Source organism: Meleagris gallopavo, chromosome 1, assembly GCF_000146605.3.
Source record: "Meleagris gallopavo isolate NT-WF06-2002-E0010 breed Aviagen turkey brand Nicholas breeding stock chromosome 1, Turkey_5.1, whole genome shotgun sequence".
Classification (NCBI taxonomy): domain Eukaryota; kingdom Metazoa; phylum Chordata; class Aves; order Galliformes; family Phasianidae; genus Meleagris; species Meleagris gallopavo.
Genome location: NC_015011.2, coordinates 62287964 through 62312418, shown reverse-complemented (window position 1 = coordinate 62312418; position 24455 = coordinate 62287964). Strand labels below are relative to the sequence as shown.

Here is a 24455-nt window from a genome sequence, read left to right as displayed (position 1 = left end):
ACCAACACAACACAGCTAAACTGATACGTGGCTTTTTTAAAAATATCTGTTTCCCACAATAAAAGTGACATTAATAAAGGGCAAAGTGAAGCCTGAAATCAGCTGCTGAACCATGTTTTCAGGATGAAGCAAAATGATCAAAAAATCCGGAAAAAGACTGCATTATGATATGAATTCCCTGAGCTTCTAGCTGTATTTTTTTTCTTTTTACCACTTGGCTCTTCTTTTATCTGTTCAAAACAAAAACTTATATCTGTTTCAGTTAAAACATTTCACATTGGGCCCAATGCATCTCTGTTAAAATTCCCTATGAATAAAAAAGCACACTGTGGTCCACTCAGCTGCTTCAACTCTCAAGCAAAATCATGCTCCTACAATCACACTGCAGTTTGTAGGTTTTTCACTGGAAAACTCCAGAGGTAAAAGTGATCTAGGGCCCTTTGTATCACAGATCCATGAAAACTGAGGTTCATGATGATAATGAAGAAATATGAGAGAGACGCCCACAGAGATCCCACACAAGCTGGGAGAATAGCTGGAAAGGAAGGTGCCCACAGACCTCATCTTGATGCTCATTTTATTCACGATAGGGAGGAAGAGATTAAGATGGCCAAGGTTTCAGACTGACGAGACCTAGCCTCAAATCCTGCTGCCAGTGCACATTTTCTATTTCAAGCCAGGACAAGTCATTTGGTGTTTCTTTGCCTTAGGTTCCCTGTTTGTAAAGTGTGGATAATAGCTTTGTAATTCATGGGAATGAGATGTGGATAATGACATTAAAAGTAGTTAGCTGTGACAGCTCAGGCACGGGGAAGGGCATTTAAAGGAAGCAGAGATTAAGATTATAATGTGGTCTAACTCTAAATTTCGAGAATGTTTTTAATCTAAGACTTTCCATGTTGGTTTTTTTCTTGCCTGGAGTTCCTCATTTTGTCAGTTGAGCCCTGGGATTTTCTGTACTTAAGTACCATGAATAATTTAGCATTTTATACACTGCTGCAACATTTGTATCAGTCATATTTTCATTCCACAGCACATAAGTGATTCTGGCAGGGTCTTATTTGGGGGTGAAGCCAGGAACACATGAGGAAACTCTGAGAAAAGAGGACGTGCACCAGGAACAAATTCAGGATGTTTCCTACAGCTAAACAAGAAAAAAGCCCCAAAAGTCTTTTTCTGCCCATCACTGAGCCTGGCAGACAAACATCGCACAGCCACATCATTGAGGACAGAGCATCCAAGGTTGGAGCTGTGTAGTTTTATATAAACTCAGAGTATTATACAGACAAAGGGTAAGTGTAATAACCACCACTCATATCTAATGACTGCAGGCTCTGTCAACATTCCTCCTGTACAGATAAGTATCTTGTCTGTCAGAACTAATCAATTCTCCTGATGCAAGCCTTCAGGTGCAGTTTTCATGTACAAGCCACCATCTGCACTATCTGCACAACATTCATCCACACTACCTGCATTCAAGGCTTAAATGATTTTGGAAGAGGTCCTTAATTGATCTTGTTACAGAGAAACAAAGAGAAGGCTACCCAAGGCTAGCCTCCAGTTGTCATGAAAATAGCATCACTTTCCATCACTGAAGCTACCAGCCAGTATGAAGCACTTCTGGATGTGAGAGGCTGCCTGCACTTGGCGAAGAGTCAGTAAAAGACAAAGTGATCAGTGGGTAGGGGCTGAATGTTACCCAAGCCCTAAACTCCATTGGCCAGCAAGGCTAAGCCTCCCTGGATGAAGAGGACTAGGGGAAAATCTCCACAGGAATGGCTGTGGAGCAATGGACAGGATTGTACTTGCCTGCTTTTCACCATGTGGCATGCAGTTCTGTGGGATACTTCAGACACCATCTTGAGTAAAGAATGTTCTATCTGCCTTTTGGCAAATAAGGAAAGGCTCAGCCTTGCTTCCTGCTTCTCCCACATGATTTTAACATTGCTTTCAACTAAAAAGGTTTGGTAGTTATATTCGATTCTTGTTTCCATTTGGCTACGATAAAAGCCAAGCACCCCTGTTGTCAATACTCATATAAAAAGAGCTCTTATATCTGACGTGAAGTCCCTCAACACGTAAGCGGCCAGAGGTATTTCAGACAATTCTCGGGAAATCCAGAAACAGATGAACATTCTACAAAAACTGATGGTTTTGTCCTCAAACTTTCAGAAATTAATTCTACGCTAGGCCTCTACTGCTCCGCATGACATTTTAGGCCCAGGAGATTTGCTTGCAACAATTTGCAGAGGAATGAAAATTCAGGATTAAAAAACAGCACTGATTTCACCTCTAAACTGTACAGTTCTGACCAACAGTTCCATAAATACATTTCTGAGCTCAGCGCTAAAACCTCTTGACAGCAAATCACAGGATGCAGACACAACTCCATGTATCCTGGGCTCTATTTCTTATGTTTTACATTTATTCATTACATCTCACTGCCCTTTCCAAGAAATGTAAGTGAAAAAACAGAACCTCAACCAGCACAAATTGTCAGCTTAAGCCAGCTTAGCATCTGGCCTGAAGAAGTTATGACAGTTGCAATTTTACATATCCAAACAAATGTTGGGAGAAAAAAATCTGAGCATGGGGAGATAAGGCAGTGGTGCTGGTCTTTTCCTCTAAGGTTCAGTTCTATAAGTTTTTATTGGAATATTATTTTAGTACAGTGATACTGCAAGATGATACTCGACTGAGCCCAGTAGAGAGCATAACCAAGCCATAAGACAGCAACACCTAGAGTAAAGCAATCAGAGCCACTGCATGGCCCATCTTGAAACACTTCCCAGGAGGGGTCCAGCACTAAGCCCAGACCAGGGTGTGATCCCAAAATCAGCTCGGGCTCAGCTACAATCTCTCAGATACTTGCAGGCCAATCATACCAGCTGTCCTCAGGGCTACAGAATGGGTCCCAGAGCCTTTGCTACGTATTAATATGGACGTTGACTTCAGGACTAATGGTCTATCCTACCCTCTTCATCTGCACTCGCTGCTTCTAATAGCAGCTTCCTAGGGATAAAACAGAGCAGAACAAAGTCTTGTGGCTGGATTTACAGAACATCATAAAACTTGACCAGAGATAACTAATTAAAGCAACATTTGCTAAAGAACTCCCAAAAGATTTCTGCAAAATCTGCAGATATATCATTTGCCAATTTTTGCTTTTTGCTGCACATAATCTATTATCTTTGTAAAAGAAGGGAGATGTACTTCTTTTTTTTTTTTCATTTTTATGTTCTTGCAAGAGTTGTATAGCTTTTCAAGATTTTCCATATTGGTCCCAATGATTTCTGATAGCTACCTTGTTTATCTCAACTGAAAATTCTCTGATGCAAAGATTGTCTCTTCCACATGTGTGTCTATTTCTTGGAAGAGTAAGAAATACCTTACAATGGGGTATCAAGGTAACGTGGTGTCTCTTCATGCCACAATAATAGCAGTACCCAGAACTCAGACCTTGTTTTACAAACAGCTGGGACACCAGCAAAAAAATCAGCTGTTATAATGTATATTGTGTTTTATAACTTCTCTTAAGAAAACAAAGCACTCTGCCTGGACACACACAGTGCTGTGTTTTCATTGCCACCACCATTGATAATAGTAACAGTCTGTAGGCAATATTCTTGCTATGCATCTGATTAGGTAGAAATTCCTCTAGGCTTCACCTAATCAAATGCAAGTGCTGCATTATTTATGAAAGAAAGCTGAATTTCATTAAATCTATTCTACAAGAAGCAGTTCATGTAAAAAAATCAATTTCTCCTTTCTTTTAGAAATCAGAGTTATTTTCTCTAGAAAACTTGCATTCATAGGTAATCATAATAGAAGTCTTGAAACAGCAGTTACTTTAAAGAAAAAAAAAGAAGAAATTAACACCATATATTTTAAAGCATATTTTAAATCAGACTGGGATTTCAATTCTGAAGAGAAGACAAGTGGGATGTTTCCTTGTTGCAGAATGAATAATTCAAATGATTCCTCCAGTGCTGCATCTGCAATTGTCAGAATAAATTTAAGCAGCTTCTCCTTTAGCTACTACAGGTATACAGTGTGCAAGAACTCCTGTTAATAATTATCCTCACTTCTTTTAGGCTAGCAAAATTCCCTCTACTACTATCGAACAAAAGCACTATTGACTTGCACAGTCAAGAGACTTCTAGTCTCATAAGATGATACCAGGCATAAAACGTATACAATCATCAAAATGCTGTCGTCTACTTATTTTGCTTTTTAATTAATGCTGTTATTATGTGAAACGTTAGTTAAAAAAATAAACTGAAGGGTTTTGTTTGGCAACATATTTATACTACAAGAGATCCCCCCCCAAAAGAGAAAGGGAGCGAGTTTGTTGTCATGGATACAACCTATAATCCACTAAGAATTTTAATTCTTTTAGTTCAGATGTAGAGAGACCACTTAAACCCTTGGCAAGCTCTGCTCACAGGATCTGCCTTAAACAGTCCTTGGTCTGGTGCCAGAGTATTAAGGGGGCAAAAAGCATTAGCCTGACAATTCCCCACTCACTCTTGGAGTGTTACAGGGCTTTTGCACAGCCAACACTAGACAGGGGTAGAAAGCAAAGGGGATGGAGCCACTCTAAGGCACAGTTCTTCAGGGAAATGACCACAAACAGCACAGAACAGGTCCCATTGATGGCTCTGAGGGTCTAGCAGCACAACGAGGGCTGCTGAAGGCCATCCTGAGCCATCTCTTAGAGCTGGGACACCCATGAGATGTCATCGTTTCCTGGTGGCTTTCCCTGATGCCCCAAGTACCTATGACAAGCCTGTCAAAAGCGTGCTCCCAGTGAGTTGGGACATGAGTCAGACTGTAAAAGCCATAAACAACATGGGACATAAGTAACCTAATAGCCATGCCCTAACAGCATCAGAAAAGAAAAATACACCTGCACCTCCTTGTATGATACTCGAAGAGGCTCTGCACATATTCTTTTCTGCTAGAGATAAAAATGAGCAAATGGTTGAACTGGAGAGATAGCATGCCTGCTTTTTTTTACTTATCTTTTAACTAAATAATCATAGAATCATTAAAGTCAGAAGAGATCACTAAGATCATCAAGGCCAACCTCAACTATGCCCATCATGACCACTAAACCATGTCCCTCAGTGGCACACCAACACGGTTCTCAAACACCTCCAGGGATGGTGACTCTACCACCCCTCTGGGCAGCCCGTTCCAATGCATCACCACTCTTTTTGAGACAATTTTTTTTCCTAATATCTAACCTGAACCTCCCTTGGTGCAATTTAAGGCCATAAACTCTCATCACTAGCTATCTAGGAGAAAAGGCCAACTCTCTCGTGTTCATGTCAGGCACACAGAGTATGCTCTACCCTTGGAGCAGCTGTGGTCCATTATCACTGCTGTGCCACTGCAGGCAAACTGCTGGTGTTACCTCTTGACCAGAGGATGCTGTGTTTTCTCACCCATTCTTCAAGATGCTGGACGCTGCCTGGCTGCCACTCGTCATCCTTCCAGAGCCTATATGACCTTGCCACAGTGCTCTACAGGCACAGACTGGCTGTAGCCAAACTAAGGGAGCAATCAGGCTTTAATTACCCCACCCCTATTGCTGGCAGCACAGCAACTTGTTTTTAAGACACGTTTTGTCCCATTTCAACATTTATAGTAATATTTTATTGGCATCATTTTGCCAACAGAAGAAGGTTACGTCAATAATATTACACCTGTCCCAAATTTTTATACTACTCACTTTATATTTACTCCTATACACCCAATTTTCCAATTTGAATATTACGTCACACTCATTTTCATGTGTTTCCTTAGGTTCTCCATAAAGCTCTGTGTAAGGTTGATTTAAAAGCTGATGCAATACAGAGAGCAGCCATCCTACAGGGAATAACCCTACACTGGCAACAAGTCAAGTCATGGCCTCATGACATCATGGCATCTTTGTCTGAAAGGTATATCTGATGTAGGTCACAGAGCCAGACCTTATGTCATCCTCCAAAAGACCTTCAATTTGCAGCATGTGAATACCTTTTATAGACGAAGAGACAATTCTGCAATATTAAGCAGCAGCTTGTTTCTCTTGAAGAGTTTTAATAGTTGCATCAATATTTCCTCGAAGTTAACACCCTTCAGCTTGGCATAAGATTTGTGGCAGGCAAGGATTTTTTTTAAACCTGGCAATCCTGTTGAAAGTCAGACAAGTGAGAGATCTAAGGCTTTTAGGTTCTTTTGAAAGCCTCAGGCATAATCTCCTTCAGTGAAAGCATGACAAAGCAGTCACTGTACGCGCACAGCCCTGATTGCTGCTATTACACCTCACCCATTTCTATATTACTCAGTGATGAGGCGGGTTGGATCAGCACATCACACAATGCTAGGAATGAGGCAGGGAGCAACCCTAACCTCATGGGGTTAACCTCACACAGTTCTCAGAGCATCTCTGAACCTCGCCGGTGTGCTCCACCCCATGAGTGGTTCTGTGGGTCCCACCAGGGTCTTCACTGGCATTACATGGACCAGCTCAGGCCCTGATGGAAACACCAAGATCATAACTTGATTCTTATGGGTCCCTTCCAACTCAGGATATTTTACGATTCTGTGACAACTGGTTTCAGAAGTGATGCTGCATGCAGTTTGCAACAGGGGTATGTGGAATGCCTACAGCTATTTCAGACACTCATCAGTTTGTCCCACTCACCACTGCTGAAGGGCAAGCCAGGGCTCAGGGAAGGGCGGGCTGGCCAGCCAGCCCACCCTGCTTTCCTTGCCTGCAGAATGCTCTACCATCGAGGGAAAGCTCGACAGGACACAGGCATCAAAACAAGAGGAGCTGAATGGATATAATCTGTAAACTGACAAAAGCCACATCTATTCTTTGACCCCAGCACCTACTTTCAAAACATCACATTCAGAAGCATGACATTTTAAAACCAAGCCTGTAGCACTTAAAAGAGTATTTCATTAAATTTTCAAACTTGGGTAGGGATGGAAGCTGAAATTTAGAGCTGAGGAGGAAAGAAAGGATTTTATGTCAATGTCACAGCTAAACATAAATAAGTAAATAAAAGCCCCCCTCCTAAACTCACATCTTTCCTGTGATGTTGAGCCAATGAGAGGTTATCAAATAGGGCTGCCTGCTTCTGCTTTCATATAAAGAATTTATGTAGGATCCATGTAAGTCCTTAAAATCCCAGAAACCACTCAAGGCCAGCAATGGACTAATAATTCAAGACATGCCTGCCCTATAGAGAGAGGAAACAGTACAGGCTTCTTCAAAGACCCCACAGAAACCAGATCAGCATCACAGCAAACAGGAGACAGCAAGTTCAGATAAATTCTTCAACCAAGCATTTACATGAGGGTACAGAACAACATACATCGTGCCTAAGCAGATGGGACAGAATCACACCTGCCATCTGTTTAAACATGTCCAACTTTAGATTAGACATTAGGCAGAAATTCTTCACTCAGAGAGCGGTGAGGCTCTGGCACAGCTGCCCAGAGAAGCTGTGGGTGTCCCATCCTTGGAGGAACTTAGGCCAGGTTGGATGGGGAGTCCAGGGCAACCTGAAGTGCTGGGTGACAGCTCTGCACACAGCATGGGATTGGGGCTGGATAGGCTTTGAGGACCCTTCCAATTCACATCATTCTGTCATGCTGTGATATCCAGCGGTTCCCCAAAGTGCGGTCTGTACTGGCTCTGAAATGGCTGGGCATTGCCTCAGCCATTGATGTAAACTGGAGCAGCCCTATTCCAGCATTTCCCACATTGCTTGAAGGGTCAAATTCCTGATGATGAGGAGAGCACTTCACTCTCACCTACCAAGGCTTCACAAGAAGTCTTTAGACTATCCTCAGTAGACACTTGCTGCGAACCAATTTTCCTGCTGCCCATTGATAAAGACCAGAGAAGCCAAATCTCTCATGATTTGTACAGCAATAACCACTGCTATACAGCTATATGGCTGTTCTCTGGGACAAATGTGGTCTCAAAGTTTCAATAAGAGCAAAGGCAGCTGGCTAGCAGAAAAGAAACAGTGCAGGAACTAAAAGTAATCAGCCCTTGGATTTGACATTCTTGTTTGCAAAAAGTAAAAAGTACAGTAGAAACTGCATAGTTCACATAAAAACTGAAACAGATCTCATCTTAATAAGTAAAATGCTTTGCAGCTTCATTAGGAAAGTGCTTTCCATTCTCCAGATTTTTAGCCTCAATATCAAGTGCATTTGCTTCCTTGGAAACAGTCCGAGCTACACACCCTATATGAGGAATGTTCCACAGCCATTGTCACAGATAACAGGGGCTCTTCTCTGAGGAGATGCTTTGGAGAAGATAGCAAGTCCTTGTATTACAGTGTAGAAAGGCTTGTACCCATGACAAAAGCCACAGCCTAGGAAGTGACTCAGTGCAGATGCCTATGATCAGGCAAAGCCATTCAGCTCCCATTCCAGCAGGAACATCCAGCTTCCATTGCTCCACCGCAGTGATACACGTAATGCCTGTGCTTGAGGCCTCATGGTCACACTTACACTGCTCTGGTTTTGAGTAAATACATCCTGATTAGCATTTCATCAACAAAAGGCAGAACATTTGAGCAAACATGGGGTACACCCCAAAATAGGCATGGAGTAGTGTTTAACAGGTTAAAAAATAAATTACAGTGGCTGAAGTAATTTGGCCATCATCCCATGCACTGTTACAAAGGCCATTAAGCTCTGATTCAAACTACCAGGCAGCCTTTTAATCGTCAGTTATTATTAAATCACTCAACAGGTTTGTCTTGCTTCAGGACAGCCACCACATAATATATAAGAGCACCAATACCCCAAAAGCACATCTTGACAAGGCATGATTTAGAAAAATACCATACAAAGATGCTCCCGACAGCTTGGACGTGAGCTGTCTCAGGCCTGTAAGATCCACTAAAGGAGGGCATAGTGTTAACTCTCTCTGAAGATGTTCCATCAATGCCTAACCAGAGGGCTTGCTCCAAGGGCCTGACCTAAGGAATCCAAGTGTCAGAAGAGCACCCGATGCTTTAGGAGCAAACACAGCTCCGGTAGTCACAGCAAAGCAGCACTGCACATTTTTGACTCCCTGTAAAAACAGGCTAACAAATGGTGCTGGTATTTTAATTCTTTCCAGAAATAAATCACAGATGGTATCCAAGGCCACCTGCAGTCGACACTGAGAGGCATTTCCAAGGCACACGCGATGCATCAAGGACCATACGAACACTGTTTTCTTACTGCATGGAGAGTGCAATTTAACCAAATTTAAACAACCCCAGACAGTGCTGATGTAAGATGCATGGAAAGCCAGTGAGTAGATGTGGGGGAAAGCTTAGCAAGAAACCTGAGTCTCCCTTATAGCATTAGAGCTTTATTTCTAAAGTGGAGGGGGGAGAAAGGGCAGCCTAGCTTGTTCCTTTTCTACCTGTTCCAGCAGCATTATGCACCAATTTATTCCCTCAGTGAGGGATATGGCTTTGCTACTCACATTGCTTCCTCCTCTCACATCTTGTCAGGAACTCATGATGCTTCCCATGCCACAAACCAGCGTTCCCAGTTTCCCTGCTGCAAACAATGCCCTTAACTCTATTATTTGCAAGTTCTCAAAAGACAGTCTGCCCATGCTGCAGCACCAAGCATTTTCCTATTGCCTGGCCTGCCTCCTGGCCCAGAGTCTCCCTTCCCTCAAGGCTGAGCCACAAAGAGAGCCAGCCTGAGGGTTCCTGCTTGCTGCCCTGCAACCCCCTTTTCTGAAGAGTGCCATCAGGGAGAACAGAGGTTTCTGCACTCATCTGCTGACAGCAGGCTGATCCCCCTTCTGCTCGCACTGTTTGGCCAGAAGCACAAAGGGAACATGTGGTAATGAGCCTGTTGATGGACACGTCCATACACAGATATGCAAAAGCATGTATATTGTCCGCACATACACTGGGACATTTATGTACAAAACTCACTGGATTACCTATATAGTGAATACATTCTGCAGGACTCTGCACCATCAGATATTACATGATGGTAAGAGACGGTTCACAATGAGCACTTGCCTCCCTTGAGCAGTAGCCTGAAAGGCAGGTCCAGGTTGCCCTAGGGCTGCCTGATGCTAGGAGAGCCAGATCAGTTTCTGTCTTTCTCCATACACACTTTTTATCTTTCTTTCCAGCACTTTTCCTTTCTTAGCTGCCCCAATCTCAATTCATTTCTGCAACTTTCATCTTCTGATAGAAATAATTCTGGTGATGCTACCATTTTGTACCATTTGATGATCACAGTACCTGATTTCAATCACACATAGCTCTTTTTCCTGCACTATTAAACTCATTATTCTACTGATATTTTATTAATTAAGGGCAAACCTATGTGCTTTTATGTCTGAAAGTGCAAATGTAAAATTTCAGGTGTCAACTTTTTGCTGGACACAATGATGTAGTTTGCATACCATCAAATTATTATTACCATCATCACTTCCTTCAGCATCACCTGCTGCTGCTCACATTGATAAGAGATCCATGGGAAGCAGGAACCTGGTAGCAAACACAGCATGCCTACAAAGTATACTCTGAGATGCTGGCCATGGAAACGCAGACTGTAAGATGAAGCTGCTCTGGGAATTAGATTTTGAATGAGCTCAAAAGTAGCAGGGAGAGTGATTCTTTCTCTTCTCCCTTTGTTGCTTGAAGAGTTATTAAAGACAAAAGAAACGGTGGTCAGACTGGTTTTAAGCTTTTTGGTTATGTCAGTTCATATGAGTTTCTGAGGAGTGATAAAATCTCAAGCAACATCAAGCAAATGAGGCCATTAAAGAAGCAGGACAAAAGCTTGTTAGCTATCAACAACAACAAAGATATCTTCATTAGCACATCACAGATATTCCTCATACTAGCATAAGGTTGCATAGCCTTGTATTCTCAGTCACAGACATGAGAATGGCAAAACAAGTTTTATTTTATGTAAAACTATTTAACCTCCAGCTACAGGAGGTCTCCGAAATTCCTAACAACAGGACCAAGAATTTTCAGGCTGGCTTTCAGAGTAGCCATGGTCAATTGTATCTCAGGCAGAATACTTCTGGTCTTTGCTTTTTGCAGAAGCAAAAAACAAGCATCTCCTGGGGTCACTACCATATGTCAGGCAAACCACCAAAGCAGTGAAACCCAGCAGTGTGTTTTTATTGTTTTACTGAAGGTAAGCTAAAAGCTTTATAAGCCATTGCTACAACCACAGAATGCCAGCTGTTGATAAAATCTGCTTTATGGATAACTCATTTTGCAGCTCCAAAGGGTTATGCCTCCATTTGCTTTTCCTCAGCCTGACTTACAGGTGGAGCTTTTCCCATATACACAAAACTTTTTTTTTTTTCCTTTTCATTCTCCTTCTCTCCAATTCAAATTATGCTGCTGTTTTCTATTTCTGCATATCATTTCAGTTTTCATTTCCTTCATTCTTGGGCAGCATAATTGGATTGCGCTAATTACCTAAATCAGGCTCCATCAGGATACTGCATCACTAGCTAGTTGGCTGGGGTAAGCCTTTTGAGGGGCCACCTGCAAAGAGTCTCAAACATCAGCAGTGTATCAGGAGCTGGCTGATGGCATCAGTTGTGGAGTTTGCCTTGGAAACCTGCCCTGCAATTTCAGTGTCAGAGAAAACACGTTCTTCTGCTCCACAATTTAGCTGAAGAGATAAACCGACACATGGCAGTGGAAGATCCTGTCTACAAATGCCTTCAAAAGTAGGAATGGGGTTGAGTTTCCTGGGATTTAGTCCCAAACGCTATTATTTCCGTATGTAAACTATGTGCACTTCAACATCTTTTCACACAGCCATAGCTACACCACCTGCCTACACCACAGGAGCAATAGGTCACTTTCACTAAACAGTGATGTGGCAGCTGACACTTCTGGCAGAGAAGCAGCAAGTAGAAACGCATTGTTACGTTGGTGGAATGGTAATTGCAAGCAGTAAAAAGAGCCAAGCATGGACTGACAAGATCACTTTTGTTTAGCAAACAGTTAAATTCACTCACCAGAGATCAGGCAAACCTACACTGCAGTTTGGCACAAGCTTTGGGAGGGAGCTGGAATGATTAATGAGCCATCAGCCACGTGCCTCAGAGAGAGCTGCTACAGCAGTGCTGCTCTCTCTCCTACCTCCCAGACGCTGCAAGGTGGTGGTAGCAGCAGTCTGCTTCCCTATTGACTCTGTTTTCTTTATTAATTCCCTATTAATATGCCCACTGTTCCTCATCACGCTAGGCAGACGTGGTATTTTGATCTCCCATCCTTCTCACAGAGCTGCTGCTGGATTGCTAAGCCCCTTGACTAGATCTGTATTTTCTGTCATCTGGAGAGTGCGGATTAATCTGAACTCACCTGGAGACCAAACACATAGTGAGGTGTACCTGGGGGAATGTCACAGAAGTTGGTGTTGTTAACGTTCAAGGCCAGGTTTGATTGGGCCCTGAGCAGCCTGATCTAGTGGAAGGTGTCCCTGCCCATGACAGGGGGATTGGAATTTGGCAGAGGCTTTAAGATCCCTTTCAACCCAAACAACTCTGTGATTCCGAGTGCTGCCTCAGCTTCCCAGCTTCTCATCCGTTTTCAGGTCAGTGGCCAAAAATATTCTGAATCATCAAAATGTGGTCAGGACAGTACAACTACTTATTTCCTTCTTTCTAATTGTAGAGAATTGGTCTACAATCGGGGCAGTGATTTGCAAAGCTGGAGTCTGTGAGGATGCATAAAATAATGTGAACATGAAAACTGTTATATACTGCAACACCTATCTAGAGTATCCACCATCACGTTATTTGTCCCATATCCATCCCCTTCTCCATCTCTTCATTGTAGCCACTACCACAGGCACCAAGTCGCCTCTGTGAGGCCTCCACAGAAGGCCAAACACTTCAGATGGATATGTCTAAGGGGAAAACGTGGAATGTAATTCTCCACAGGCAAACATATAGCTCTTTTTAATTATATCACTCTATTGCTTACTGTACAGCCTCAAAAACTCAGCAACAGGGCTTGAGTGAGAGCGTAAAAATAAGGAACGTCTAAGTGAATCACTGAATCATAGAATCATAAAGGTTGGAAAAGCCCAAGATCATCCAGTCCAACTGTCCACCTACCACCATGCCTACTAACCATGTCACTCAGTGCCACATCCACGTTTCTTGGACACCTCCAGGGACAGTGACTCCAGCACTTCCCTGGGCAGCCTGCTCCAGTGCATCACCCTCTTTTAGAGAATTTTTTCCTAATATCCAGCTTGAACCTCCTGTGGCGTAACTTGAAGCCATTCCCCCTCATCCTATTGTGTTACATAGGGGAAGAGGCCAACCCACTCCCTGCCTCCTCTTCTGCAGACTGAACATCCCAGTTCCCTCAGCTGCTCCCCATATGGCCTGTGCTCCAGATCCTTCACAACTTTGCCACTCTAAGTGCAGATTGCTGAGGTGGTGGAAGTAAGGAGTGCAGCTCCCCAGTGACTCCTGGCATGCATGCAGTGCAGGCCTTGCGAGGACAGATAGTGAGCATGCAAGGTGGGGGCAGGGGATGGTTTTTCAGAAATGTGAACTAATCCCGAAATAACTGAAGCAATCAGAGCATGAGCCAGAGCCACTGAGACACTGGGTACCTGGGAAGTGCTTCCATGTGGACTTGAGCCCTGACCAGGCCTTGGATGCTCTATAAACAATACCAGCAGCACAGACTGTGCCATCTAATGCAACTGAGGAAACGTTTGAAATCACATTTCAAAATAGACTCTCTTGTAACTGAAATACTGCTGAGCAGAAGACAGCATTATAATTATAATAAATGAGTGCTGCTGAGTCAGAGGAGAAAAAAATGTTTTGCCAGTAAATCCCATTTACACAGGCAGAGGTGATGTCGGCAGGAGCAGAAAGCAGTGAGCGATGTTACACTCCATAGTATCACGCTCAAAGTGGGGTTCAGAATATATTTGTTAGTCCCTCTCTTTTTTTTCAATGTGCTTTTCTGGTAACTTGAAGAGAGCTTGGAGAAGAGCTATGGGAATTACTAGTGATCACAAAAACTTGCGTAACAGTGAAAGTGACAGCATTTAGGAGGGCTGCTCTGAAACTAATGCCTATTATTTGATTATGTTGGCCTATTTGATTTTGTTGCCATGTGACAGATGGCAGCAGAGGGAGAGTGACAAAATGGCATCATAGAAGTACATGTGAAGCGAAAGTGTGGAAATGGATTTCTCCACACAGAAAAAATGTCAGCCATTGACATTCATTGACATTTGCTGAAGGTTTATGAAGACCAAACACTGGATGTGAGCGCAGTGAGGCGGTGGATGGTGCAATCCAGCAGTGGTGACACCGATGTGAAAGACAAGCCATGTTCCAGATGGCCATACAGATTTTTACAAACACAGCATGCAGGCTGGTGAAAATGCACAGCTAATGGTGGTGACTATGTTGAAAAATAGTGCTTTGGAGCTGAGAATTTGCTCTATCGAACAGTGTTATTGTGCTCTTTGTAGCTGTCGTCATTTCCAGGGAAATAAATAGGAGGCATTACTTTCAGAGCAAGCTTTGCATTTGCTCCATTTATTGTATCAAGCAGCAGATTAGAAGAGAAGCTGATCACTGTATAGAAAACTGTCTTCTGATAATGAGCTCTTCAGCGTGGCATTTAAAGGTGTAAACAAATCCAATGACGGGAAGCTGACGTTAAACAAAACAGACTAAAAATAAAGGAGGACATTTCCAACAGCCAGGGTAATTAACCTTCAGTCCAACTTATTGACGGCTGTACTGGATTTTCCATTCCTGGAAATGTTAAAAAATAGGATGGAGACTTTTCTAAATGATTTCCTAAATCCTGAGCATGGTAAAAGAGAAAAGGATGCTACACAAAATCTAAAAATCACCTTCACCCAGTTTAACTCAATCCTTACTGACAAAATAACATCCTGCCCTCCCAGCTCATGGGTGGGTTAAGAGCCCTTGAGAGTCTCTGGCATAACCCTATCAGTTGGCAAGAAGATAAAACATAGGTGTAGTTTCCTCTCACACCACATGTCAGGAAAGAATATTTCTTGCACCTCCTGACATGCCCTTTTGTGCTGAGCTCTGTTCTTGCCACTAGAGCCACTCCTCATGTTGTCTGCCCTTTCCATATGTGCCTTTTTTCCCGGTGGCACTGTCTGCACCCTATATGCTGGCTCTCCTTTGCCACTCCCATTTTACCTGCACACCTTTCCACACGGCTAGTCCCTTCTCTCAGGACCGGAGGGCAGCAGGGAGCATCCAAAGCCCTGGGCAAGCATCCCCTGTGGGGCAGCAAATGGAGGAACACCGCATGCAGGGAGCTGCCCCTATTCTATGTGGGGTCAGGAGATGTGTCGCCCAGGATCTACCACGTGCACAGCCTGGGCCAGGTGATCCTGCATATTAAGCCCTGCCCTTGGCCAAGATTTACCATGCATCTATAAGCAAGGCAGTTCACCTTCCTGCTTCAGCCTCCCCCTTTGCAGAGCTATGGTAATTATATTTACCTGCTACTGCACAGGAGCATTGTCAGCACCAATTAGTTTAGTGTTCATGTAAAGCTCTGCAGACAGGAGTCTCAATACAAGCCGTAAGTACTATTATTATTGCTCTACTTCAGATGGCTACAGCACTGGCATTTTCCAGGCATGCACCATTAACAATTTACTAAGATAAATGGCCCAGGAACCTGAAAACGCATTTATGACAACTACCTCCTGCTTACCAGCACACATTCAGCCAAGTAAGTGACACCTCATTGCTCAATGTGTAGCTATGGTAACATTTATATCTCATATTGAAGTATACACACAAACACACATGGATCTGGAGGGAAGCCAGGCTCCCTCTTTTAATGACACACGCAACATTGAGCCAAGGAACTTTCCTAACCTCCGAAAACTGAGCTGTCCCCAGGGAAGGAGCTGGGGGGTGAGGAGCAGGCAGCCCCTGGCAGGAAGGGGTGTGCTACTGGTGGGCTGCACCACACAGTGCAAGCCTAGCTGGGGCTTCAGGGAACTTACTTGAGAGCAGTTTTGTAGTGGTAGATCGCTTCGACGTTACGGCCTTGGTCTTTCAGAAAATTGGCATAGTTGTAGTGCACCTTGGCGTTGTGGGGTAGAGTCCTCACTCCTGAGCTGCAAAAAGGAACAGAAGCAGGATGGCGTAAGCACTAGCATGGCAACTTTCCCTGTGGTGAGACACTGTGGTAATTCAAAATACAATGTGTTAAATTGAAAGACCCTAAAAAGCCTAATATTCAGCAGGAAAGCATGCAGTACTTTCTGTAATACAGCTGTAACAGGCTCCCTCATCTCCAGCCCTGCTTAAACTTGAGTGTCATGAAAGCACCTTATGAAAACCCTGATTTCAATCTGTCAGCTGCAGGCACCAGAAAGAAGTATGCTTTCCATAGGCATCAGCCACTAGAGGGGATTCACAGCACACCGAGCACCCAGCCAGCACACATATATATGCAGCACAGTACTGAGCAGAGTGGGATCAGGAGGGGAGGGCTAAAACGACTCTTGCCCTGAGCTGGCAAGTAGAATGCTCTCAGATTATAACATATGACCGTGGATATGTGACTGCATAGCCAACCCAGCCCTCCCCTTCATCCTCCTTGCTATGCAGATTGGACTGAATGTTTGGAATTAATAATGAGGGTGCAAAGACAAAAGGAGAAGAGCAGGCATGTGCTTATTTACTTAATTGACAGCACATAAAACAAGGTACACCTTGCACAGCTGGAGGAAATGCTGCTTCGAGGTTATAGTTAGAAAGAAATCTCAAGAGCACGTACACCATGGAAACATTTCCCCTGCAAGAAGCCAGAGAAGTCAAAATGCTGTTTAACAGGGAAATTTTTTCCAGCACATAAATAGGGACTCTCTGAGGTAATGGGAAATAAAAGTGGATTAAACTGTTCATGTAAAAGCAGAAAAAACACTGTTTCTCACTCACAAGCAGATCCCTGCCAGCTGCTGTCTTCCTTCCTCCCCACTAGCTCTATGCTTCCTACTCAAGGTAAGAAACTCAGGAGTAAGGGCATTCCAAGCCTTACTCTGCCTACAATGTCTCTGCTGTTTAAGCAGGGTGGGCAGTGAAGTTAACCATGAAAAGATGAGGCTGCAAACAGCTTCTACATTGGGGAGAAGGCACCCACAGGTGCCCAAGCCCTCTGTTAGGAATTTCATTTTGAATGGCACTGGAGAATCTTAGTGGCAAATCTGTTGCCTTTTTGGTTATCTGCAGCCAGTGGCATCAAGCGTCACTAATGCCTTCTTGTGAGAGCTTCCAAAGCTTCGCCCACGGCCGCCTTACGGAGTTCAGCACAACACAGCCACAGTTTGCCTACAGAAATCAAAAATAGACCTTGCAGTTGGCTTCCTAATCATCAGGTACTTCCAAATTACTTACTGGGAGCACTACAGGAATAAGACATTTTGTGACTAATCGCTGAATTAAATCAGTTAATTGATGCTATTCTTAAGAGAATGATTTTCTATATTAGTTTTCACAAAGATATACTGCACCAGCAGCAAGTAATGTGTGACTGCTATGGCTGTGTTAATTTCCATTGGCCTTGGGAGCTATTAACTACACACTTACAACCTCTGGGCATTACCGGAATATTAATTCTTATACAGAGAGGTTTGAATTACATCAGTGACAGCGTTACAGGCAGAGACGCAGACTCAAAGCTGTTACCATCTCAGAGCTATGTGCAATGAGTTGTTGGCTCTGTTATAGCCCCCGCTGAAACACAGCACACTGAGTTAATGGTGGGAAGTATATTACATATGCACAAGTACTGCAGTTCTAATGAGATACAGTTTTAACAGTAAGATGCATATGTTTAAATATTTTAATTCTGGGCTGTTTCTCTTTAAATAGAATTTATTACTAATCCTGCTGGTCCCATTTATTAAAACGTCACCGATAAAGCTCTTTCATCTGTGTGATTCTGCTGGGGGTGGGGGTGACATAGGAAACAGAAACTGGCTTGAGTTCGAGTCATCATGATGCTGGCTTCTGCATCACACCACTCACATTCCCCGACCTATTTATTCTCCTTGCATTGGTGGGGAGGGGGGGTGTTTGGTTTTGCAAACGCACACAGCAATGACTGAGGCAAACTGCTTGTGGACTCCGCACTGTCAGCAGCACAGCAAACACCCGGCTGGAGGCAGACTGGATTTTTTGGAGAGTTTAAGCAAACACTTCTGCTAATTGATTCTTGACCAGCTGAGAACACTGTTTGCTCATTGACAGGGGAAACAATAATGTCCACAAATGAAAGCCAAGTGGGAAAGGGTGGAGTATAAATAACAAAGCAGAACACAATGGCTTTCCATTTCTGCTTCCCGCAAGCCCGCAGTCTCTCACAGTTTCAATCTCTTTTTCCAACTTCTTTTCCAAATTCTCCTGTCTCCCTCCTTCCCAACCCAGCACACATGCCCTTCTGAAAACCTAAGGACCCACTATCCAGCCAGTCAGAAACAAGTCAACTGAGATTCAATGTCACTCATCAGGAGCATTTCCTTCCTTTCTGATTTCCACGACAGTACTAAATAACATAAATGGAAAATAAGCAATAGGAAAGCCATCTTACGTAGCACTTCCTCCCCATGGAAAGGATGCAGCCTGTTAGTCATAACGCAGAGAAACAAAATGTCACTGGCACTTCCAACCTCAAATCCAAATCCCATTTAGCCTGCAAAAGTCTCCCATGATATTATTTTCCTCAGCGCCTGTCCCACTCTGCAAAGTCTGGAGTAGAAAATACATTGATTTTCTGTGATTTTCATATGAAGAGCATTCGGTTTGCAAGGAAACGAGACCACTCCTGTCTCAGCAGGAACCTTGGGACACTGAAGTGATACGTTCTGCTTTGGGAATCATTATCACCAATAAAGGTTCTCTATGGCAAAATGTTCCCTGGATGATCCCAACAGCCACTGTCCCTGGCCTCATATCCCTGTATTGATTTTCACAGATATCAACATGGGACTCTGAACCGTTCTAGAGAAGATGGAAGGGAAATTGTTCTTCTTAGCTGAGTTGGCTTTCAGAATTAACAAAAGCACACAGCAGTAAATGTCTCCTTTGGAGTGGGTTGGTTATTTTTCTCCTGTTTGTTTTTTTTTGTTTTTGACTGTTTTTTTTTTTTACACATTACTGAGGTCAGCAGACCTGACTAGGGAGGGAGAACTGCCAACTAAGAAAGAGCCACTTTTATATAGTTCCTTTACTGGCTACAGCCTTACTTCCAGACACTGTCACAAATGTGAGCTGTGCACGCAATGCTTTCTAGGAGTAATAGGAAACGTGGCAGCTTCACAAACCTTGAGAAGGTTGACACAGCGGATGCAGGGGTCAGCCCACAGCCCTCATCTCGCCCTCTCTGGCTGGAGCCTGAGCCTCAAACAGGATCTCCTTCTCCACCTGCTAACGCAGTCAGGCAAATTTGAAGCTTCTAGAAATTTATGCTTCAAATAGCTATAGCTATTTTTTTTTATGCTTGTGGGTCATTTGCTTCTCACTTTTAGCCCTTGCACACACACTTATGCACAAATGTGTAGATGCATCCTCTCCTCAGGTGGTATCATTCTCTTCCTCACTGAGGTAGCCAGGACTTAGAGATTTCTGGTTCCTCCAGATTTGGACCCTGTACTGGAGCCCAAGAGTTGTGGCAGCCATGAGCAGGGAGGGTGATGGTGCTGACACTGGCAGCACTGTGTCAAAGCAGGGCAAACCTTGAGAATGAAAAAAGATGAGGTGCAAAGTACAAAACTGATAACATGCTGAGAATACATCTACATCTCCTGGGGAAAAAAAAGTGCAGACAAAGCATGTATAACAGAACTGAAGGAATTAAGACAGACTGACACTGAAGAAACACATCTAATCAAATGGAGGAATTGAAAGGAGAGGTGAAGAGGAAGAACGAGAGGAGGGAAGAATCAGTAATTAATTAAAGCAGCAAGTGGAGGAAGAAGAATAGAGAACTAAGAATGGGAATAAAAATCCTCTCAGCACATACTTCTTTAAAAAAAAATCAACACACACACAGACTACCAACTAGGTTGATTTATGTCTCCTTTCCCCATATATAGATTTACTCTGTTTCCTTATTATTTTCTCTCAAACTGCTTTACTGTTCCTTATCTCCTCCTCCTTCTCTGTCCTTTCTAATTTATTGCTGTCTAACATGCCTCCAACCACTTCTCCCTCCTTCACTCCTCTCAACATCATTCCATATACAGCCTCTATGCTCCTTAGATAATGAAATTATCTTCTTCTTCCAGTCTTCCACTGTTGTATTTCTTTCCCATCATACCATATTATAGACTCTCAACAGATGTGTAACATCTATGAAAAAAGATCTTAAAGGACAACAGAATGCCAACTTGCTTAAATAGCATAATAAAGAAGGCTATGAGAAATGGAAAACACCCTTTTAAAAAGTAAACTTTGCAGCTGAAGAGGTAAAAAAGTTAAGTGTATAAACTTTAACCAGTTTAACATAAACCATAACTAGGCAGACCAAAACAGATATAAGGAAAAATTTGCTAAAGATATCAAAGCTAAGAATGCAATACATCAGATATAGAAAATCAGCCTAAGAAATTCCCACTAAAGGAAATATCTGAGGTTCTAAAAGTAATACTTGAAGACGAAAAGGCCACAACAGAAGAGCTCACTAAGGGGAACTGAAGGATGTTCCCACACTAGAACCTTTCCTTAGAGGGGCAAGTCCAAAGCAGTGTCTCAAACTAAAGTGGTACTAAGAGAAGCATTAAAACAAACCAACACCAAGAACACCTAAAAATCCACAGGGTCTGGTAGCATGCAAACTTTTCCAAAGGAAATCAAATGTGAAGCTGCTATTAGCTGCAGTATGTAACCTATCATTTAAATGAGCCTTAATATAGGAGAAATGGGAGATGATGAATATGATGTCAGCTGCCTCCACCCAAAGGATATGGGGAGTGACAGAGCAGCAAGTCCGATTTCCTGTTCAAGTAATTGAGGAGAAACAATAAAACAATAAAACTAGATCTAACAAACTTCTGGATAGCTACAATCCAACAGGGAAAAATTCAACCTTGTATTTTGCAGAAAGAAGTTAGGTGAACAGATCCGTTGTTCTTTGATAGACTCAACAGGCACGTGATACTAAAGCCATTGAAAGCTTTTATGAAAGCCCAGTCAGTTTCAATCATCTCAATGTTGTGCACCTGGATGCTTAAAAAGGCTTTTGATAAAATCCCTCACTGAAGTTTTCCCATTTCTTTAAGGCATCGTGGAATAAGATGGAAGGTCCTCTTGTGAATCACTGTCTGCTTGAAATACAGCAAGAGAACAGGTAGGTGAAAAGTTTTCCTAAATGGAGAAGACTACAACACCAGGGTTCCAAGAGCCATGCACTGGCACTTAGGCCACTTCATATGTTCACAAAAGATCTGAATACGAGATCAAACTGGGAGACAACGCATTTACAAATGACAACATGAATCACACTGCAGGAATTAAAGCTAACTAAAAAATGTTGCAGAAGGATCTCGCAGTATTGAAGACTGAGCAAGAAAGCGGCAAATGAAATGGAATTCTGTTACAGGCACAAGTTTTAGATTGGTGTCTACACATCAGACATTTCCACTCATAATAGGTATCCTGGAGCTTGTGTGGACACTTTTATAGAAATAGACATTAATAGGAAAGAAATAGAGAACAACAACCAGAAAACGGCCCTATAGCACTGAGCTGCAAATCTGAATGGAGTATGTTGTTCTGGTCTCCATCTCAAAAGGATAGGTTAGAATTGGAAAACACCTAAAAATAGTGACAAGAAGGATCAGAAACCACTGATATGGAAGCATAACAGCTTCCATATGAGGAGAGTTCAAAACTAGCAGACTCCAGCACAATAAAAAGGCAGCTCTGGGTGAGGGTCTTGGGGAGAGGTTGGGCTGTATAGACACGAAAGGCACATGAAAAATGATCAGTAGGTTGCTCCCTACTCATTCAAAACACCAGAACTAGAGGAAAGCAAGAAAGATGATCAGGCAGAACATTCATGACATACAAAAGGGAAGTCGTTTTGTTGCACACTGTGTAATTTAACGATGGAGCCCAGTGCACAGGATGCTATGGAAGCCAAAACTATAAATAGATTTGAAAAAGCAGCCAGAGACATTAATGGAAGAAAAGTCCATCAGCAGCTGTTAAATGCAAAAAAAGAAAGAAAAAAAAAAAAGTAAATGAATCCTGACTCAGGAAGTCTTTAAACTGGAGATCAGTGCAAGCTAGGAAAAGACTGAGAGAAGCATCACTGCTGCTTGTCTGGTTCTTAAATTGCTTTTATAGGCATCTGCTGCCAATTGCCTTTTGAGGTGATACCAGGTAACCCAGCATGAGCACACCTACATTCTTGCCTTCTCCTCAAAAGCCTAGGACAGATATCTTTCCTAGACTTGTCCCCAAAAAACCCAAGCTGGCCAGCCTAACCCAAGCCACCTACTTAGTCCAGTATAATGCTGTGGGCAAGACCAAATCCCTACCTCAGAGCACTGTGTCCATCCAAGCTCTGGCTCAGTGCTGCACTAACACAGTTCTATGGCTTCTGAATTTGATCTGGATAGATACAAGTCTATTTCAAGTGTAGATGTGGCACTGAAGGACATTGTTATTGGGCACCGTGTGATGGACTGACAGTTGCACATGATGGTCTTTGTGGTCTTTTCCAACCTTAATGATTCTATAACTCTATTTGCATCCAACTAAGCTGAAGTAACTACGGGTTATGTCTCTTCTGTTACAGACCCTCTGGCACACTGAATCATCCCAAGAGGGGTTCTCTTGGAAGAGAAGAGTGAGAGATAGCTTCCTCTCATCCACTCTGGTTTGACTTCATCTTTCTTAAACACAGGTGACCACAGCCGTATGCAACGATACACAGATGATGCCAAATGCACAACATATGGAATTGCCATCTTCCCACCCCCTTTCAACAAGAGAGTCACCCAATTTGGGAAGCTGTCTGGCTTTCCTGCAAGTGGCCACCACCAACCAGAATGGCTTGGACTGGAACCACATTTAACACGGAGCTGTGAGAGCCCAGATTGGTCACCATGGCTGCTGCTGTCTGAACAGCAAACAGAGGTTCAGAAAGACAGGCAATGAATTGTGTTGGAGTAAAGAAAGCCCTACTCTACATTTAAAACAAAATTCCACTAACAGAGCTCCAACCGCTTCAAGAGTGTCTCCTGAAGTCTGAAAGGTACACATAAAAAGTGATTTCATACTCTTTAGTGCCGAGTAAATTAAACTTTGCTCTGGCCAATAAGTTAGAAAATAAAGCTAAGCAACCAGTGTGCAAATCACCTGCGTTTCTACAATTACCTCACAATTAGACAACTGCTGAAAGCAGCTGGAGGCAAATGCAATACATTTCCTAGCAAAACACAAAATGAAACAGTCTGTTCTGATGCAGAAAAATATATAAATGAGGTTATAAAGAGAGCTGTTTGGCAAAGAGTAATCAAATAAAATGAAATATGGTACATTAAGCTTGGCACTTTGTTGCATTTCATTTTTGTCATTAAGAATATTGCTAAAGAAAATTCAATATATTCAATAGGGTTACTATGGTGTTTTGTTGGGCTGCAACAAAATTCTGCTATGTCTTTAAAAAGGAAAGCATTACATTATTGGTAAATCTACAGCACTGAAGTTATTTAAAAGCAGTGTCTTAAAAATGCTATTACCAGAACAAAAGTTTGTGCATACGCACATAAAGTGCTGACACCAGTTTTTGCACAGCTGTCAAAAAACAGAAAGTAAGTGGTGGTGACTTTTTTTATGTATAATAATCAAAATGTTAATTGCACCACTGCATTAATAGCTGGACTAGTCCTTGTGACATAGCAAACCATTTATTCCATGTAGCAAATAGGCACAACTTATTTTAAACAATATGAAAACACAAGTATTCTCCCATGGCTGCCCGTACCTGAACAGGGACTCTCTGGAGAGCCAGATTTCATTCTGTTTCACGGTCTTCCAAGAGAACAGCAGCAGCAGTAAAGCAAAGAGAGTCAGAACAGTAATTCTCCACTTATTTAACCACGTAGTCAGCTTTTTCAGACCATGGACAAAGAGGATGCAGTACCCCATACTGGAAAAAAAGTGAAAAATGGAAAAGGTACAGTTACATTCTAGTACTCCAATTTACATGCAACACCATTCAGTATCACATTTCTTACACAATTACTGTTGTTTTTTTTTTAACTAATTATATTGTCCAAGATAACAAACACGAATTCAGCAGCACTTTTTCTCATGTCACTATGTAATTTCCAAATTAATCTAAATGACAGACCCAGATGCCAGAAGTATAGTAGCATGCATAATCCCA

At 42.7% G+C, this 24455-nt stretch overlaps 1 protein-coding gene across 1 annotated transcript in view; it reads right to left on the bottom strand.

Annotated features, from left to right (window-relative positions):
• Positions 1-24215, bottom strand: part of TMTC1 (transmembrane O-mannosyltransferase targeting cadherins 1) — a 48607-nt gene extending 24392 nt beyond the window's left edge. Inside the window, exons 1-2 of the mRNA XM_010714371.2 lie at positions 24051-24215; positions 16057-16170 (exon numbers count right to left, since the gene is read on the bottom strand). Coding sequence (XP_010712673.1) covers positions 16057-16170; positions 24051-24214 — 278 coding nt within the window. The 5' untranslated portion in view covers position 24215. The remainder of the gene's footprint in view (positions 1-16056; positions 16171-24050) is intronic.
• Between the last annotated feature and the right edge of the window lie 240 nt (positions 24216-24455).